This window comes from Mixophyes fleayi, chromosome 6 (genome assembly GCF_038048845.1).
Source record: "Mixophyes fleayi isolate aMixFle1 chromosome 6, aMixFle1.hap1, whole genome shotgun sequence".
In the NCBI taxonomy this organism is placed as follows: Eukaryota; Metazoa; Chordata; class Amphibia; order Anura; family Limnodynastidae; genus Mixophyes; species Mixophyes fleayi.
In genome coordinates, this window is record NC_134407.1 from 65,340,369 (window position 1) to 65,355,861 (window position 15,493).

At 39.2% G+C, this 15,493-nt stretch overlaps 1 protein-coding gene across 2 annotated transcripts in view; it reads right to left on the minus strand.

The window, feature by feature from the left end:
* Positions 1-15,493, minus strand: part of STXBP4 (syntaxin binding protein 4) — a 127,265-nt gene that overhangs the window by 39,846 nt on the left and 71,926 nt on the right. For both annotated transcript variants that reach the window (XM_075216754.1, XM_075216753.1), the window contains one exon: positions 11,795-11,922. In XM_075216754.1, the coding sequence (XP_075072855.1) occupies positions 11,795-11,922 (128 nt within the window). The remainder of the gene's footprint in view (positions 1-11,794; positions 11,923-15,493) is intronic.

Genomic DNA, 15,493 nt, shown 5'->3' on the forward strand with positions numbered 1-15,493 from the left:
CTTGTCTGACCATCCATCCGGATATTCCTTGTGTACTTCCATTGCCAGCACAATTACTGACCCGGTCAGTCTGACATTCTTCTCACGTACCTCGCTACCCGGCTCGTGGAAGGACCGCGACCTGCGTGTCTCTGCAGCGGAGTCCATACCTCCTTGCGGGGGTCCCTGGTGAATACCAGGGGCACGTTAGATTCTGCACCTTCCTCTGAGTAGTGCCAACGATAGCAGGTACGCAACGCATAAGTCGTGACATGCTCTGGTTTCCTCTGATGTAAATGATGACGTGCTCTCTACAATGGTGTGTAATATTATTGGCACTACATAAATAAAAACAACAATACAATTCTGCAAAACAACGTGTTTGCTTGATTACAGAGCACATCCCTAAAAGGGAATGAAAGGGCATGGTGGATTTATCAAATTAAGTATAAGCACAGCAGTTGTACATTATTCAGCTGCGTAATACAGTCATAGTCAAAAGTTTTGAGAATGACACAAATATTATTTTTCACAAAGTCTGCTGCCTCAGTTTTTAAGATGGCAATTTGCATATACTCCAGAATGTTATGAAGAGTGAACAGATGATTGCAATTCATTTAAAAAATCCCTCTTTGCATGACAATGAACTTTATACCAAAAACAACATTTCCACTGCATTTCAGCCCTGCCACAAAAGGACCAGCTGACATCAGGTCAGTGATTCTCTTGTTAACACAGGTGAGAATGTTCATGAGGACAAGGCTGGAGATCACTCTGTCATGCTGAGTGAGTTAGAATAACAGATTGTAATATTTAAAAGGAGGCTGGTGCTTGAAATCACTGTTCTTCCTCTGTTAACCATGGTTACCTGCAAGGTATAAAAAGGGCTTCACATGCAAGGATATTGCTGCTAGTAAGATTGCACCTAAATCAACTATTTATCGGAACCAAGAACTTCAAGGAGAAAGGTTCAATAGTTGTGAAGAAGGCTTAAGGGCGCCCAAGAACGTCCAGCAAGTGCCAGGACCGTCTCCTAAAGTTGATTTAGCTGTGGAATCGGGGCACTATCAGTGCAGAGCTTGCTCAGGAATGGCAGCAGGCAGGTGTGAGTGCATATGCACCTACAGTGAGGTGAAGACTTTTGGAGGATGGCTTGGTGTCAAGAAGGCCAGCAAAGAAGCCAATTCTCTCCAGGAAAAACATCCTGGACAAACTGATATTCTGCAAAAGGTACAGGGATTGGAGTGCTGAGGACTAGGGTAAACTCATTTTCTCTGATGAATCTCCTTTCAGATTGCTTGGGCCATGTTGAAAAATGCTTGTCTGAAGAAGGAAATGTGAGCACTACCATCAGTCCTGTGCCATGCGAACAGTAAAGCATCCTGAGACCATTCATGTGTGGGGTTGCTTCTTAGCCAAGGGAGTGGGCTCACACAAATTTGCCTAAGAACACAGCCATGAATAAAGAATGGTACCAAACCATCCTCCAAGAGGAACTTCTCCCAACCATCCAAGAACAGTTTGGTGACAAACAATGCTTTTCCAGCATGATGGAGCACCTTGCCATAAGTGGCTCAAAACATCGAAATTTTGAGTCCATTGCCAGGAAACTCCCCAGAACTTAATCCCATTGAGAACTTGTGGTCAATCCTCAAGAGACGGGTGGACAAACAAAACCCCGCAAATTCTGCCAAACTCCAAGCATTGATTATGTGTGACTTGTGTGATGTGCAGTAAGAGAGAATTCTTTTTTTTTTTGTTAAATATTTGGTTGACCTCATCCACTGAAGTAATAGTGTGTCTGCAGAGAATTTAACTACATTATAAAGTATAACAAGCTATTGTGCTGTGTAGAACGTTGATATGAATCTCCATGGAAACAACTGAGCATGACATTGAGAGGAGGTGAGGGACAGAGTAAGCGCAACGCGTCATCTGGCTTCCATGCTTCGTAATCAACCTTCAAGCATTTATAGAACTAAATGATTCATTACTACCCATGGCTGTCAAAAATAATAACTATGAAAGTGCACATATTTATAGAGAATTAAACAATTGGATGCAGCTAATGTTAAATGAAGAAAGTTTCAGCCTTGCAGCTCACATTTAATACAATATTGAGATCTCGTATATATAAAAATGGTACACTAAAAAAATGAATATTTGTCTATTGCCTGAAAAAAGCTCAGTATTTATGGATCATTTGTCTATCAGTGAACATAAATGGATCTATATGGTCATACTGCACAGCTGGTTAAAAAAAAAACAACAAAAAAAACCTATAGCTAACCTTAAAAAAGTCAGTACTATTGCAGGACAGTTATGTTTTATAGCCAAATCTCCAATTAATGCTTTCATAAGCATGGTGTATGACTACTCCCTAAATTAGTAATGATAGATACCACATACTCTTTAATATGACAGTGCATATAGAAGTTATAGGCTTTGTTTTCTGACCTGGGTGTTATTGGATTACAGTTGCTGACCTTTGATTTGCTCATGACCATCTTTCCTTGCTACTCGCCATGATCTTATTGACAATTTTTACCTCAATATTTCACCTTACTTATGCAAACATACAGAAGGCTTGGGCTATCTGACCTTTTTTGTCTTTTCGTTGGTCAATAGTTAGCCATACTAGTCAGTGACTAGTGCTATGTGCACAAAACCAGAGACAATCCAGTACTGGTGAATATGTTAATTTCAATGAGGAACTGGTCTTCCAAAGGTGAAGACCATGACTAGTGTGGTTACAGCGGCTGACATACAGGTGTCTCTGGTGAGCGGTACACTGTGCTACTATAGGATTGTGCATATAGGGTAAATATAGCCATCAATTATATATTTGTCTCAGATAGGGCTTCGTTTTAGAAGGATTTTGTTTTATGGATAAACTATGACCTAGGTAAAATATTAAAAAAAACAGAACATTTGTATCTTTATATGGACACATTATCTTGCACATCTTGTACATTACTAAAGTTTAAGAAATGCATAGGGACACTAATGTTTTGTTTTTTCATTTAAAACAGAAATGGCCCAAAACAGACAATGGGCACTGTAGTTATGTGCTAAGTGTAATATATATTGTAGACTAGCCCTGGCTAGTCCAACTAAATAATATCTATATTGGAAGAGAACTAAGCTTCACAAACCCAGAGACAAACAACAGTAAATATTAGGGATCTCTAGATAATCACCACAAGTTAAAATCCATCATCATGTATCCAAAATGGTACTATTATCTCATCCTATTTTATAGGGAGTGAATCCTAGTAATTGGGCTCTGTGCATTGATCACTTACTGCCATACTCATGGCTGTAGAGCTTAACTACCCCTATACCTCCCCCATTCAGCTATTAGTAATGCTAGCCCTATATCTACCCCATTCAGCTGTAAAGCTGAATGGGGAAGGTATAGAGCTAGCATTACTAACAGCTGAATGGGGAAGGTATAGGGCTAGCATTACTAATAGCTGAATGGGGGAGGTATAGGGCTAGCATTACTAATAGCTGAATGGGGGAGGTATAGGGCTAGCATTACTAATAGCTGAATGGGGAAGGTATAGGGTTAGCATTACTAATAGCTGAATGGGGGAGGTATATGGCTAGCATTACTAATAGCTGAATGGGGGAGGTATAGGGCTAGCATTACTAATAGCTGAATGGGGGAGGTATAGGGCTAGCATTACTAATAGCTGAATGGGGGAGGTATAGGGCTACCATTACTTATAGCTGAATGGGGGAGGTATAGGGCTAGCATTACTAATAGCTGAATGGGGGAGGTATAGGGCTAGCATTACTAATAGCTGAATGGGGGAGGTATAGGGCTAGCATTACTAATAGCTGAATGGGGGAGGTATAGGGCTAGCATTACTAATAGCTGAATGGGGGAGGTATAGGGCTAGCATTACTAATAGCTGAATGGGGGAGGTATAGGGCTAGCATTACTAATAGCTGAATGGGGGAGGTATAGGGCTAGCATTACTAATAGCTGAATGGGGGAGGTATAGGGCTAGCATTACTAATAGCTGAATGGGGGAGGTATAGGGCTAGCATTACTAATAGCTGAATGGGGGAGGTATAGGGCTAGCATTACTAATAGCTGAATGGGGGAGGTATAGGGCTAGCATTACTAACAGCTGAATGGGGGAGGGATAGGGCTAGCATTACTAATAGCTGAATGGGGGAGGTATAGGGCTAGCATTACTATTAGTAATGCTAGCCCTATACCTTCCCCATTCAGCTGTTAGTAATGCTAGTGACAGACAGGTGCTTTGTGTGAAAGCAATTAAAATTATTCTCTTCATGTCAACATTTCACCCCATGGAGTTCCCGAAACAATGACATTTGCAACATTACCCTCAGCACTTGGCTGATTGTTTTCTGTGTGATGTGACTTTATGACCAACATGTAACATTCCTTTCATTGGCTACTAAGTCTAAAATTCATTAGTTATCCTTTAAATAACTAAAAGTGTCTATCATTTAGAAATATAGATATGGCTGTCACTACTAGCCCCACTAATGCAACAGCAGCTTTGCCAACCACAGTAATGGTTCAGATAATATTTGCTTCTTATTGTGGGATTTCTATGGCTTATATGGGTTTACCAGTCAGCTGTTGCTAACCACAACTTTTTAAAAGTTACGTGATAACACCATAGAAAGGCAAACCGATCGGACTGTAAAGTGATGGGAGGATGCAAGGATGTTTCCCCTGATGCCTGGGTGATGTGATAATTTATTCACTGCCGTCAGCCACTGGGAGATATGAAACAGTGATTTGAGCTTTGGCACCGTTAAGCTAACAGAGGTAGCACATGTATAATTAACAAGTACAAACAAGCTTACACGTTAAATACAATGTTAAAGCTTATATTCTACAGAATCATTGGCCTGGACCCTTTACTTGTAAGTTAATTTGTGTAACTACATTTAACAAAAATACATCTAAAATTAAAAAAACAACTATTTTTTCTTTTTTTTCTAAAGCATTAAAAAGTCACAACAAAGCAGATTCAGGTAGCAGGAACAAATAAAAGTTCATGACATACACGAGATGTTCACAGCTAATTAAGTCAGTAACCCATTTGAATTAAGTTGTTTCTGCCTGAGAACAAAAAATGCTGCTGTAGAGGATTTTAAGTACAAGTCTGCAATCTGTGAACTCTAATCAGCCAACTGAGCAACACTCTGAGCAGTAATTCAACAGATAATGGGATCCTATGTCCCTGGGGAGCGTTAGTGAGTCCACATCCACTGGCGACCTAGTTCTTATTATGTACAACTGGCTTATGAAAAGATTATATTTCATTTATCTAACTCCTTGTTTTGTGCTGAATTTTGAAAAGTAAGAGTGTAGCCTGGATTTACACTGTGGTTTAGGGGTGAATAAGACACTAGGGACACCTTATGGAAGTGGGAAAGAGGTCAATCAGTGGTTACATTGGTACGAGGTGTAATGCAAACTTGTTTAATCGCAGAACATAATGTAAAAAAATGTAAATATGAAATACATGCTTAAATGTTTTCTCTGAAACCCTGTTAATTACTAGAAGATCGTCTGAAGCAAATATTGTCATGTTTCATATTTAAGGGACTTTATGGACTAACACTTAAACCTTAATAAGTAGCCAGATCTCTATTTTATGGTGTTAAATCCAATTAGTTTGTTAGTAAATAAGGAATAGCAAGTACATTTCATTAACACTCTTTCATCTTAATTAGTGGTATCTGGAGATGTGAGAAAGCTTTATAACAGTGTCCTTTGTTCACCCCGAATTAATGATACTTAAAAGAAATGAACATCTTTCTCAACACATACAAGAACAAAACCACAAAGAATCATCAGCGTCACCAAATTTGTAATTTGTATCAAAATAACCCTTGGTTAAGAGACTTTTGTAAGCTACATTTACTCTGCTAGAAAACCCTGTAAGTTCTTTGCAGGAGCTTGCTCACCAACAGATAAATAACAGTGTGCAATCAATGCTCTTCTCAAATAAATCAAATGATTTTAATGAGTTAAGTATAGAAGAGCTTTAACGGCCATGGTAATTAGTTCCTGCAAACCCTGCTGGTTCATAAGCAATAGCTCAAGTTTTAAGGGATGAAATGGTAGCCTGTACAAATTGCAATGACAACCATATTTTTATCCTATAAGAAGGTGTGTTAGATGCCAATACAAAATACTGCTTGTGATGAAGTAGAGAAAGTCTATCTAAAACACCAAAACAGGTATAATTAAATTGAAATCTCCAAGTACATCATCGAAGCAAAAGAAAAGGAAAAAAAAACCTCACTTGTAACATTGTAATATTTATACGCTTTTTTTCCCCATGTCCTAATCATGTTCAAAGAAAACATGTTTGTATATCTACTTTGGTTATATGTCCTTTGGGAACAGAAAAAGTTAAACTTTGAGATAAAGCAATTTTCTGCATTGTCTTGCAGACTCTAATGATACTGATCTATGATAAACCATAGACTTTCAAGTTACTACACTCCAAAGCGCTGACCAAAATGTTAGCATTAATTACTAAACTGAGGTTTCACATGCCGGCGTTTAGAGATGCCGCACACGACTCCCAGCCTGATGGCATGCAAGGTCACTGGAAGGGCAGCCGAGAGATGGTGACGTGGACAGCCTTGTCATTAGGGGGTATGGTCAGTGGCACAAAAGCGACTAAAGCCGGTGATAGGTACATAATGTGGGAACCAGAGTCTTTAAAGTCTCTGGTTTCCCATGACCAGGGGGAGTGTGAGCAGCACTGGGACCAAAGATGTAGGAGGCAAGTCACAGGTCCCAGGTGGAGAAGGGCTTTGGCGAACACTGCAAGGCCACAAAGTAGCCATAGCCCCTGACTAAGTAAGCAAAAGTGTGATACCACATTCAGAGGTACCACATAATACCCAATATCAGGTACCCGAAGATGCTTGCGTGGCAGCTGCCACGAGATTACAACTAAAAGCCCCATTAAGAGAGCCCCTTGGATTAAAGGGGATATCGCTGATGAAAGCAGTGTGGCACCATTTGAACTACTTGGCATCAAGTTGGGGGGCGGGGTAACCCTATAGAGAGAAAAGTGTTGTGTAGAAAAGTGTGACTGCAGTAGGAGAGTCCCGAGATATTGTTTAAACGTAGGAGGAGAGGACTGTAAATAAAGGGGTTCTCTTGTCATCAAGAGATGATAAGAAGCCCAACATTTCTAATAACTTTTGCACTGCACCACACGACATTATCAGAGTTCACTCTATGCAGTTATGTGTTAACACCCACGTTATGAGAGGGCCCTCTGATCCTTTATTGCCTGCACCCACAATGCTAGGTGGGATAAAGGACTTACACAAAGTACCTGAGTATTCACACCGACACAGAGAGTGGGATGTTACAAATGCAGTTACTGAGGCTGTCCTAAATGCAGCATCAAAACCTCACCAAATGCAGAATATCAAGAAGGAAAGCATATTAATCTGGCCATTCAACAACATGAATTTGAGATTATTTATGAGGCCATCATAACAACTTTTTCAGCCATATTTGATAGTAGAATTGCAACAATACCGCAGAAAAAAATTACGAATTATTTGAATTAGAATTATGCGGCTCGAGTTTGCAGTTCGTGTTAGAGGTGTGCAATCCTATTCAACCATGTTCATCCAGTTCACCAATAGTCAAACCAGATTCAGCCTTTTTATTTAGTTTGAATTTAGTTTTTGTTCCTATTCGAGAAACAGTTTTCAGCTGGATCGAGCATTTCTATCCCTAAATGAGGAGGCAACCCTAGGATTGTTCACTCTGGAATCTCAGTAAAGGCTGAGTTTGTTCAGTTAACTGTGCAATTGAAAGTGCTATACAAGCAGGAAATAAAAAGCTCACACTTATGTAAATTATAGAAGCTCTCCGTTGCTTTCAGGGTTTGATCAGAAAAGAGGAAAACTTTAAATTGAGACAACTCAACAACTGAATCAGCAAGAACAGCCATGTAATGGGGTTAATGTCTACAGACAAAAACAAAAAGACTTAGCTGCTGAAAAAAACCTAAAACAAAATGAGGGGTTCCCCAGAAGATTGTCTTGATGCTTATAATGTATTCCTTGCCTTTACAACATACTAAGCAAGGGTTAACAGTTGATGATTGATGGTTCTGTAGATTATTTTGCTGCCCCTGGAGCTTAAGTGTTCTAATATTGCCACGCCTGTTGTTTAACCACTGCAATCACCTCTCTCAGTGATGTTACTGTGTGTGAGGTGGCGGGAGGGCATGTATTTTGCCAAAAGACAAATCCCGTTACTTTGCTGTTGGGTATCTGTCAAATTTTTACTCAATTTCTAATTACTAACAATGTTCCATTGGCTTGTTGGTAGTCGGTCTGTTTGATTGGGTTGTTAAAAACTGAAACTCATTTTATGTTTGGTCATTCTGTGTTATGCTTAGGGGGGGTCCCCCAGTCAGTATTAGTAATAGCTTAGCAGGGTGCGGAGTCTAACAGCCTCTCAGGTCTTCACCAAGAACTTCTGCAAAGCAGGATGGGCTTGGCTGCTGAGAAACTGCAGGTCGCGGTCCCCGCTAAGCTTACAGACGTGGGAGACAGATAGACAAACGGCAATGTAATACTGGATAGGTACATGTAGCCGAAGTCAGACGTACAACGGAGATCCCCAAGGGATAGAGAAGTACAGTTGGGCCTGGTACATAATAGCAGATGTCAGTCGAGCCAAAGGGAGATCCAATAGAATAGTGAGGTCCAAGCCGGGTCTGGTACACAGGAGCAGATGACAGCCGTGCCAAGGGAGATCCAAAAAGGGTAGTTTGGTCCTAACCGGGTCTAGTACACAAGAGCAGTCAAAAGAAGGTGCAAGTAGCAAAACAGAAGCAGATACAGGAAGCCAGGAGTCAGGTGAGTAACCTGTTCCTCTGACACAGGGCTTGTGTTAGAGCGCGATTTATATACTGGAGACAGAAGTCACGTGATCTGCACTGCTGCAACCCGGAAGTGACAGGACGCCGGCTGTGCAGAGGATCATGGAGCGGGTAAGTATTATATTCTGAAGCTAAATTATTTTTAGTATCACAGGTTTTCTACTAAAAACTCTGAAGGTCCTGGAATGTCTAAGAACTACGCCCAATCCAGGACACATAGCCGTTACCTCTATTGTGATTACAAAGTTTCGTGTTGTTCCTAACCAGCTACTATTCTGCCACAAATCACAACTGACACACACAGTAATTGACGTAAAGTTTGCTTTTTTTTGTGGAGATCAACAAGAGACCAGACTTCCTCAGGGTTACACTAAATTCCTCTTACTCTTCAATGAAGGTCTCTTATTGGTCTTGAAACAATGTTGCATGTCCACAAAATGTCCAGCTTCAAACTACAGATAATTTAAAGCTATTTCATCTACCTAGGCCAAAAACCTGAACCATGAGTAAAGCATCTCATGAACTGTAGAGGGTGCCAAGTCCACTAATATAAAGGTAATTAGTTTGTTTTCTAGGCCTTACGGTCTACTGAAGTTAGTACTACCTGTCCCCTTATGGGTCTGAAGAATGGAATCACCTTACTAGCATTTGAGCACCACCTGTTGTAGGCCAGGGCTTTCACCTTCCTGACTACCAAAAAACCTTTCCATCTTTTTGTGCACAAAACATGTTTTACTCTCTAGTAGTCCTAGCTCAGCCACACAGAGACAAGTGCAGAACAATGTCATATATGACCTTCAAACTTATTCCAGCCTAAGCCAACATAGTGCCAGGACATCCACTTTATACAGTTTATACATACAGTTTATGTCCCTCATGCTGTACATGCTATCATCACCCAATGTAGGACCTTACCATTACACACATCTTGCTTCACAAAATGGGAAGTAACACTTGTAGGCCATAACATTATTTTAGTAAAATGTGCCTACTCAATCCCATCACTCTCTTACCTGCTCAATCAGTTGATCCCTCAAATGAATATGATTGACCTTTTAACAGACTCATGTCTGCCTTGAATTGTGTGTTGAAGAATTTTCCTGCATGGCTGATGATATACATCATTCTGGCTATATAATCATTAGGGTTCAGGGGGGGTAAGTACTAACATTTCCTTTAATGCTACACATACTGACATTGTCCTTTGTAACTATGGCACATTAACAAGGCTCCCTTGTGGCCCCAGGTACTTCAATTAAACATGCAGACGTATTTATACAGCATCTTGCTGTTGCTATACTGCCTTATTCTGTTGCTACTTTTAAATGTCAGGCACACATAATGACAGCAGATTATGTTTCAAATAATAATGCTCTTATTAAATGAGGCTGCTAAGGTCTCTGCTTTGTGGTCTCTGCTTATTGGTAAACACAATGTTATAAGTTTATGTATAGCAGTCTCCAATAAAAGAAAAGGCTGGTGGATTGACAATGGCTGGTTGCAATTGGATGTTTACATCTTGCAAGCTGGGATAACTCCAGGTGACATACTTCCCTATATGGGATACAAGCTCCATTCCACCTATTGAATCAAAGAGGGGTTATGGATGAAATTAAGAAAATAAAATTGCTGAAATCACTGTACACAGCTGCACCAAAAGGCCTGATACAGCATTGGACGCATGCACAGGAAAACAATGTGAAATTTAGAATACAGCAAACTTGCACTCCCCTATTCCTAGAGAGGTGGAGCGGCGGTGTGCAGACACAACTAGATTACATTATGGGCATGTGTACATAAGTGTGGCATACTCCCTTGGAGATGCGCCGGATCTCTAGGTACGGGACTCTGATTTAAATGATAAGCATTCTCTGATTGCACAGCGCTGCATAATTTGTCGGGATTAGATAAAATATTAACAACTTTATATATAGATAGTGCTAGTACACATTACTTGCTATCAGTGCTTCTCGTGACTGAAAACTTGCTTCATTGCATAATGATGATACAATAATGATTGTATTTTTTCACATGATTTACAGTTTTACAACTTTCCTGTCAGTCATTTTGCCCTCATTGATTCCTCCTGTGCAGTAAATCTCATTATGTCAAAAAAAAATGGGACAGTTCATGGCTTGAAAAGGCTTCCCTGCTGGTACACATTAACAAAGGTAGACAGGGTAGATAAATTATTTTCTTTAACTCATTGTAAATATGGTGCTTTGAATTAAACACAAAATTAAAAGTTCATGTGCGTCCACACAGACCATTGGTGCCATGCATACCTTTGTGTAATAGCCCTAAAATAGTCAACATCATCTTTAAAGTTGGAAAACCAGAGGAAATGTTTTGACCAACATTCCAAAAAAGAATGTTTTAAAAACAAAGTGTTAGATAGGTCTGAAAAAAGTTCTGAGAAGGGTCACAAAATTCTTTCTAAAAATAGGGACCTTGCACGGAAAATAACATACAATACTGAAATGGAAGTTGCTCAATCAATTTATAGGTTTATAGCAGGTGCTTGAAAGGGTGGGGTTATCCTGAAAGGAACAAACACAGAGAAAAAAAATCCCCCAGCACACTGCTATAATCAGCTACTATTCCTACTTATACATAAAAATGCAGAAATCTCAGTTGCACACATTTGCAAATGTATGGAAAGCCACCTGCCACTTCACAGCAATTCTGTTAATAGCTGGGGATTTTTTTCTCTTTTTTTCCTCTGTGTTTGTTCCTTTTAGTTCAATTCATGTATTTGTGGAGGGCAAAAATGTTCAGGGAAACAATTTTTAAAACCCATAGTCTAGAATTTAGAACAAATGAGAAATTGCAATTTGATAGTTAATATTGAAAAAACAAAAAAACAAAACATATTGCATAAAACTCACAGTCCACTTCTATCAGGGAGCGGACAGATCTTGAGAGGTCTTTAGCGTCTGCGGCGAGAGCGGCCATGACTCCCAATTTGTTCTTGCCCAGCCTCGTAATTTGAGAAGAAAATGTTGGGATACGTTCACTACAAAAATAAAGAGGTACTAATAAAAACAACACCACTATTTACATAAAATGAAAGAGAGGCACTGTGCAGTTAAAAGCAATCACAGTTAACATAAAATACCCAAACATAACTAGCATTAAAAACCCCACAACATTTCTGAATATGAAGCCTTTTAGTTCCAGTGTTAACAACAGACTCCTTGATCTTGCAAAATACCAATGTAGTAATGAAATATCCTCCACATTGAGGTTTTTACAAGGGTAATGTGGAAGAAAGAGAAAACTAGGTCAACGGATAAAGTAAGCTCAGAGTGATCATATGAAAGAAATGGCTCATGTGTCAAAGAGGTGGGGGGGGGGGGGGGGTTACTAAGCAATGATCATGTGACTTCACTGTGAGCTGCTGAACCTGAACCAATGTTTGGTGAACCAATGTCCTATTACATGACAAGATAACTGAAATAAACAATGCTGCTGCAACTCAACATTACAACAAATGCTAAAGAACAGATTTCTTTTATTTTTGTCTAATTTAAAACATGGAAGTTTTATAACAATGTCACGTGCCTTTATGACAAAAACAATAGTTGCACAATGATTAAAAGGAATCTGGAGCCTATGTTTTCATACCATCCAAATAATAAGATCATTTGTAAGTTATGGTTACTCATGTTTGCCCTCCTTCTGATAGAAACACAGCACATACTAAAGTTTTAAAAGGAGAACTCCAGAGTCACAACATTTAACATGGAATTTCACTTTAACAAAATAATACTATGGCCCATTCACTAGCAAAATTCATGGGCAGCACGGTGGCTAAGGGGTTAGCACTTCTGCCTTACAGCACTGGGGTCATAAGTTCAATTCCTGACCACGGCCTTATCTGTGAGGAGTTTGTATGTTCTCCCCGTGTTTGCGTGGTTTTCCTCCGGGTGCTCCAGTTTCCTCCCACACTCCAAAAACATACTGGTAGGTTAATTGGCTGCTAACAAATTGACGTGTGTGTGTGTGTGTTAGGGAATTTAGACTGTAAGCCCCAATGGGGCAGGTACTGATGTGAATGAGTTCTCTGTACAGCGCTGCGGAATCAGTGGCTCTATATAAATAAATGATGATGATAGGTTTAAAGGCCTGGAAAATACAGAAAGTGGAGAGGAAAGGCACATGAAATAATTAAGGAACTGTTGTATTGGGTAAGGAGTCCCATGGTTACCTACTGTAATTTGAACTGTTTTAGGCTTTAGCAAACCATTTGATATTGGAGTTCGCAATTAACATATCTATAGATGTAATGAACCAACCCAATCAATCTGTATTACATTAGTTTGAAAAAAAAATTGCAAATCTACTAACATAGACTTTGTCAGTCATCGATCAAAGCCATTTAATTAAATACAGTTTGATACATTTCAGAAATCATGTAACAAAGTATTATATCCACCAAAAGAAAACAAAAACAAAGGATGTGTATGGTGCTATAAAACTGAATGTTTAGTCTTTTTCATATGGTTTTCATGGGTCCAAAACTTATATAAAAGCAAGTTAATAAGTGGCTTATTATGGCTTTAGGACAGATTTGCACCAAATATACCTCATTCAATATTAAAAGCTCAAAAGCTGAATTTACTTGGGCACCACTGTGCAAGTTTGTCATAGGCAACTTGCTTGTTAATGCAAATATCTAACCAGCCAATTACATGGTAGAAAATCATGCACACGTTAAGAGGTTCAGTTGTTGTTGAGACCAAACACCAGAATGGTGAAGCAAAGTGATCTAACTGATAATGATTGTTAGTGCCATATGTGATGATTTGAGCATCTCAGAAAGTGCTAATCTCTGTTTCTAGAGTTTACATAGAATGCTGTGCTAAACAAAATACATCCAGTTCTGTTGCTGAAAACACCTTGTTAGTGAGAGAGGTCAGAGGAAAATGGCCAGAATGGTACAAGCTGACAGAAGCGACAGCAGCTTAAAAAACACATACCTTTCAACAGTGTGTATGCAGAAGAGCATCTCTGAATATACAACATGTTAAACTGTTAAAGTGGATGGGCTACAGCAGCAGAAGACCACAGGGTTCCACTCCTGTTAGCTAAAAGCAGGAAACTGAGGCTACGGTGGGCACAGGCTAAAAAAAAACTAGGACAGTTAAAGTTTAGAAAAAACGTTGCCTGGTCCGTCGAATCTTAATGGTGTGAAGAAAGTTTTCTTGGCACACATTTGGGCCCTTAATACTAATTGAACATTGTTTAAATGCCATGGTTTACTTGAGTATTGCTGCTGACTACGTGCATCTCATTATGGTCACAGTCTACCCATCTTCTAATGGCTACTTCCATGGTAGCACCTGTGTGATGCTACCATGTCAACCTGGACCAGAATCTCTAAAGAATGTTTCCAGAACCTTGTTGAATCGATACCACAAAGAATTCAGGTTGTTCTGGGTGCGCAAAGGGGCATAAACAGTACTAGAAAGGTGTACCTAATAAAGTGGCCAGGACATCACTAACTTACTTTGAAAGGCCTGTGACATTTGAGAGATCAATCTGCCCTTATTGACAGCTAAACTCCAAAGGGGGGGTGGGGGTGAGAACTATGTGGAAAAAGGTTTCAAATCTTCTGCTTTAGACATTATATTGTGCATTTTCATGCGGGGATCTATCAAGAGTGAAATGTCTCATGTTTCTCACTTGTGTTCCCTCACACAAACCACGTCTTAACTAGTAAGTAGTGACTGGTTTTATTTCCGACTTTATCTCTAAACACTTATTTGTGCAACTTATAGTATGTCTTGTTATAAACTTTTTTGTAACTAAGCCTTGGAAACATTTTTTCAGATTAAATAAATTTAATCTAGTGTGTTCTCACTGATTCTTTGTGAAGTTACGAAGCCCAGGGAGGTTCATACTACATGTGTATGTGATTTAAATGTGAAACAATAATAAGTGGTTTTGGTGAATGTAAGGACACCATAACAAATCTTTCGTGGATGCAGAAAAGGTGTATTCATTGCTAAGTGATTAAGGTGACACCAGTCACGGCCAGCTGTTCAGATTGCTGTATCTGGGACAGGCTGGGCGTTCGTGACAACTAGTGTATGTTGAAACAAAGCCAATATGAAAATAAAGGCATACTTAAAGTGCTTGTTAAACACATGCCCATAGAAAAAAAGAATGATCCTGTGAACACTGGTTGGACAATGGATGCAACATGCACATTTTTTTGACGACTGGTCTTAATGTGTAGTAGAACACAGCTCAAATCAATGAAGAAAAACATATGTGAGGTCGCTTGAAATAAACAGATTTTGTTACCTCTAGTCTCATTAATGACTCTACTTTTGTAGGACAATGCATGTTCAGAATAGCTAACTTTAAAAGGTTAACTCAGCATCGATCATCAAAGTTACATAAAATATGATGTATACATTTAAAGTCATGATCTCTAGTAATCATTGCAAAGTTAAAATAAATCTGGACCTGTGCCATCTGTGGCAACTGCTCTATAAAAAGCTGTGACATACAATATTAAGACTGAATATCCAATATACTAGAGATATTTTTTATATATATATATATATATATATATA